The sequence below is a fragment of the Myotis davidii genome, unplaced genomic scaffold (assembly GCF_000327345.1).
Source record: "Myotis davidii unplaced genomic scaffold, ASM32734v1 scaffold46, whole genome shotgun sequence".
Lineage (NCBI taxonomy): Eukaryota > Metazoa > Chordata > Mammalia > Chiroptera > Vespertilionidae > Myotis > Myotis davidii.
The window spans coordinates 1498722-1503911 of NW_006383006.1; the positions used below are offsets into that span (position 1 = coordinate 1498722).

A 5190-nucleotide genomic window follows, 5' to 3' on the forward strand; every position below is an offset into this window, starting at 1 on the left:
TTAATGTCAAAAAGAACTCCTACAATTTAAGAACTCAGTCAGTTGCCCAGCTGGTTTGGCTCAGTGAATATAGCATTGAACTGTAGACTGGAAGGTCCTGGGTTCGATTCCAGTTAAGGGCACATGCTCCGATTGTGGGCTCAATCCCTACCTAGTAGGGAGTGTGCAGGAGGCAGCCGATCAATGATACTCTCTCATTGATGTTTCTATCTCTCTCTCCCTCTCCCTTCCTCTCTGAAATCAATAAAAATATATTTAAAAAAAAGAACTCAGTCACTTTAGCAATATTACCTTCATATCAAATTCTTATCTGAGTGATTATATTTCATGGGTAATATAAGTGTTTATGGTTTATACTAAAAGTGAAACAATTTAAAATGTGAATCCTGTATTACAAAAATGCTGATAGCACTCAAGAATGATTGAATTTAGAACACCATTACCAACAGGTTATCTATGCATATAGTTTGATTGTTTCTCATAATAGATAACAAGTGCACAGTTAATAAATTAACTATGAATTCACTCAGAAAAAACTGATTAGTATTTTTATTGCCCCACACTGGTGATTGAGCCTGCAACCCAGGCATGTGCCCTGAACCAGGAAATGAACCAGTGACCTCTTGTTTCCTGATTTGATACTCAACCGCTGAGCCACACCAGCTGGGCTAAATTTTATTTTAAATTACCTGTCACCATGTTGTTCACTGGATAATTCTGAAGAGGGCAGTACATCTGCTTTTCTACAACTGGAGTCCTTATAAAATGTTTTTTTGTGCTGTAAAATTAAACAGACAGAAAATCATATTTATATTTGTATTTTTTGGACTTGTTTTACAAATGAGACATTATTTCAGGCAATTTATATACATAGAAATCTAATTGCTCTTTGATCAGATTTCAGTCTTGATTGGGTAAAAATGTTAAGTGTGAACTTCTTTTGTGCTTCTAAGTAATAGAAGACCAGTATAGATATTTTTTATTATCTTGGCCACTTTATAAAACAAGTATTTATTGAGTTATATAGAGGCCTGGGTCTTTTACTCAGTATTTTTGAATGCATAATAATTCAACAGTACTTTATAATTAGATAAAATACATATATACAGATATAATGTTAAATATGCCAAAAAAAGCATATAGGCTCTATTTTAAATAATCACAGCATTTTTTGTTGTTATTTAGTATTTAAATAATTTAAACTCTATTAACTAGTACTTCCATATTTTAAAATTTTTTTAAATGATGTCTGGGAAAATCATGAGTTCCACTAAGATTCTGAAGTGACTACTGAGTTTAAAAAAAAGAAAGTTAAATTATTCCGAGTGTAGTTGCATAGTATACAATTAAGTATATTCTAATTTTTAAAAAGCTAAGCAGTTTTTAACTAAAATATCCTATTTTCCAACTGTGCCAAATAATAATGTTTACTACAGTTAGACTATATATAACAAACAGATAATACAATTGTATGAAAATAAAAACCTTAATAATAAAAAATTGGGATCATCCTTAAATTTATTATTTTCCTGAAAATCTAAAATTATACTGAGTGATAAATACAGACTTCATTTTCAATTTATTTAAAAATTAGATTTCTTCTAAACTCTTTTAAAAGAAACTATAGCCCAGTTGGTGTGGCTTAGCAGTTGAGCCTCAACCCAGGAACTAGGAGGTCGACGGTTTGATTCCTGATCAGTGCACACACCTGGATTGCAAGTTCGATCTCCAGTGGGGGTACAGAGGCAGTTGATAGATGATATTCCTCTCTCATCAATGTTTCTATCTCTCTATCTTACTCCCTTCCTCTCTCTCTCAAAATCCATAAACATATTTTTTAAAAAGAAACTATAGCTCAGTTAGAATGAAATCCTAAAAACAGAGCAAAATATTGTTTCCCAAAACATCAGGGACTAAACAAGGATACCCATGATCATTATTATTATTTATCATAGCTCTAAAATTTCTGGCCAAGCAATAAGAGATGTGGAAGGGAAGAAAAATAAAAGGAAGAGATATCTAGTGAGAAGGAAAAGCAATACTGTCATTATTAACAAATGATATGCCGAAACCGGTTTGGCTCAGTGGAGAGAGCGTCGGCCTGCGGACTGAAAGGTCCCAGGTTCGATTCCGGTCAAGGGCATGTACCTGGGTTGCGGGCACATCTCCAGTGGGGAGTGTGCAGGAGGCAGCTGATCGATGTTCCTCTCTCATCGATGTTTCTAACACTCTATCCCTCTCCCTTCCTCTCTGTAAAAAATCAATAAAATATATTTAAAAAAAACAAAAAAAAAAACAAATGATATGATTGGACACCCTGAAAAGCCAAAAGAATTAACTTAAGTATCCTTAGAATTTTAAATTCCAAGGGGGTAGATATAAGACAAATACATTCAAATCAATAACTTTCCTGTATAACAGCAATAATTAATATAAAATAAAATGGAAGAAATCTACAATAGCAACAAAATTAATAAAAATCTAGGAATAACCCTAATAAGAATTTTATGATTCTATATATAGAAAAATAAAAAACTTGACTTAGATATGGAAGAAAAAATAAAGGAAAACCAAAGCATTTTCCTGGATAGGAATATTGAAAATTATAAAGACAGTAGTTCTCAAATTGAAGTTTAACACAATTCTCAATAAAGTCCCTTAGAGCTTAAGGGAAAAAAAAATTCTAAAATTCACCTTAACAACATGTTAGAAGATCTAACAGGAGACAAGACTAAATTTGTAATAGAACGAAAAAACATACCTGGAATGTTAAGAATAGGAATATTCTTAAAAGAAGTACAGATTTATATAAAGAAAATACGAAAAATTTCCTTAAGGGCCACAAAAGAAAACTTGAACAAATGGAGGGAAATATCATTTTCTCAGATAGAGGTATTTGACATCATAGACAAGTTAATCTATAAATTAACTCGTTAATTTATTCTATAAAGTTAATCTATAAATTCTTTGTAATATCATTAAACATACCGACAGGAATTTTTTAAAAATATGAACAAGGTCGTTGCAAAAATCAGAAGGAAAATTTCAGAAGTAATAGCGAAGAAAACTTGAAAAAGAGTAAGGAGGAGGAACTAGTTCTAGATATTAAATCATATTATAAATAATTAAAACAGTGGCCCTGTTGCATCACTAATGGAATACAGTGTATTACTATTTGTGCAAAAAGGAGAAATTAAAGAATATTTTATAAATTTTCTAGTATATGCATATATTAGAAACTGATAATATTGATTGCCTCTGGAAGGAAACTGGCTATTTACGGGGCCAGTATATTTTCATAGTACCTCTTTTATATATGTTGGATTTTGAACCATGTGATTATTTTACCTATTAAACATAACTAAAATTTTGCCAAAACCGGTTTGGCTCAGTGGATAGAGCGTCGGCCTGCGGACTGGGAGGTCCTGGGTTCGATTCCGGTCAAGGGCATGTACCTGGGTTGCTGGCACATTCCCGGTGGGGGATGTGCAAGAGGCAGCTGATCGATGTTTCTCTCGCATCGATGTTTCTAACTCTCTCTGTCTCTCTCCCTTCCTCTCTGTGAAAAATCAATAAAAAATATATTTAAAAAAAAACATAACTAAAATTTTGAAAATAGAAAAAAAATGTGTAGCATGAAGAGCCAAGGAAAAATGAGTTTGGGACTTGTTTTTTTTAGGTATTAAAATATATAAATAAAGTTATCTAACTTAAAATAAGATTGTATTGATATAAAAATAGATTCACAAATTAATGGAATAAAACAAATAATCCAAAAATAGATCTTCAAATACATAAAACAACATATGACAATGGGAAATCACACATCAGTTGAAATAGATTTATTTTTCAAAAAACTGGTGAAAATTTCTTATTTAAAAAACAAAAATAAATTTAGATATTCACTTATTAACTTATGCCAAAATAAATACCTGCAGAATTAAAAACCCATTTGATCTCTGAATGGGAAGGGATTTTTCTGAAGGTAAAAACAATAGAAAAAATTATAAAAGTGATTAATTTAAAAATGTGAACATTTAAAACTTGTATCTCTGAAGAAGTATAAATCAGACCACAAATTAAGAATATAATATGACAAACTGGCAAAATTTTAATATAGTTATTATATAAAGATGACAGAAAAGTTGATAAGAAAGACAATAAGGACCCCCCCAATAGAAAATGGAGAAAGAATAGAAAGAAAAAGCCACAGAAAAGGAACTATAAAATTCTAACAAATTTTAAAATGTTCAAACCTATTAGTAATCAAATAAATATGAAAATTAAAAGAAGATGCCATTTTCATCTATTAAATTAACACAAGGCTTCTTATTAACACTCAATTATAACGATGAGGATGCAGCGAGACCAATACTGCTAGTAACCTAAATTTATGCTTTTGTGGGAAGGAACTAACAGTAGATGTATTGGCCCTTAAAAAGTATTCATATCTCTTTATACTGTAAATTCCACATCTGAGAATTTACATTAAGAAAATTATCTTAAAAAGTAGAGAAAGATTTTTTTTTCTTTTCTTTTTTTTAGAAAGATTTATTTTTAAAAAGATGTTCATGAAGGTGCCATAAGAGAAACAACTTGTAAATAATTTAAAACATTTTTAAGCGTGGCTCAATGGCTGAGCCTCCACCTATGAATCAGGAGGTCATGGTTCCATTCCCAGTCAGGGCACATTCCCAGTAGGGGGCATGCAGGAGGTAGCCAATTAATGGTTCTCTCTCATCATTGATGCTTTTATCTCTCTCTCCCTCTCCCTTCCTTTCTGAAATCAATAAAAAATACGTTTTTTAAAAAAGGGAAGGTGAGGACATAAGGAAGGCCAAGAGACATATGAAAACATGCTCAAAGTCACTAATCATCTGAGAGATGCAAATCAAAATGATAATGAGATACCATCTCACACCCATCAGAATGGCTATCATCAACAAATCAACAAATGACAAGTGCTGGTGAGGATGTGGAGAAAAAGGAACCCTTGTCCACTGCTGCTGGGAATGCAGACTGGTGCAGCCACTGTTGAGAAAAGTATGGAGTTTCCTCAAAAAATTAAAAATGGAACTCCCATTTGACCCAGTAATCCCATTTCTAAGAATATATCCCAAGAAACCAGAAACACCAATCATAAAGAATATATGCATGCCGGAGAGAAACTAAGATGGCGGCAGAGATAAA

The 5190-nt window shown here is 31.9% G+C and overlaps 1 protein-coding gene across 1 annotated transcript in view; it reads right to left on the reverse strand.

Annotated features, from left to right (window-relative positions):
- Window positions 1-5190, reverse strand: part of LOC102753570 (chromosome unknown open reading frame, human C15orf43) — a 42013-nt gene that overhangs the window by 11559 nt on the left and 25264 nt on the right. Inside the window, exon 6 of the mRNA XM_006777992.1 lies at window positions 690-778. Coding sequence (XP_006778055.1) covers window positions 690-778 — 89 coding nt within the window. The remainder of the gene's footprint in view (window positions 1-689; window positions 779-5190) is intronic.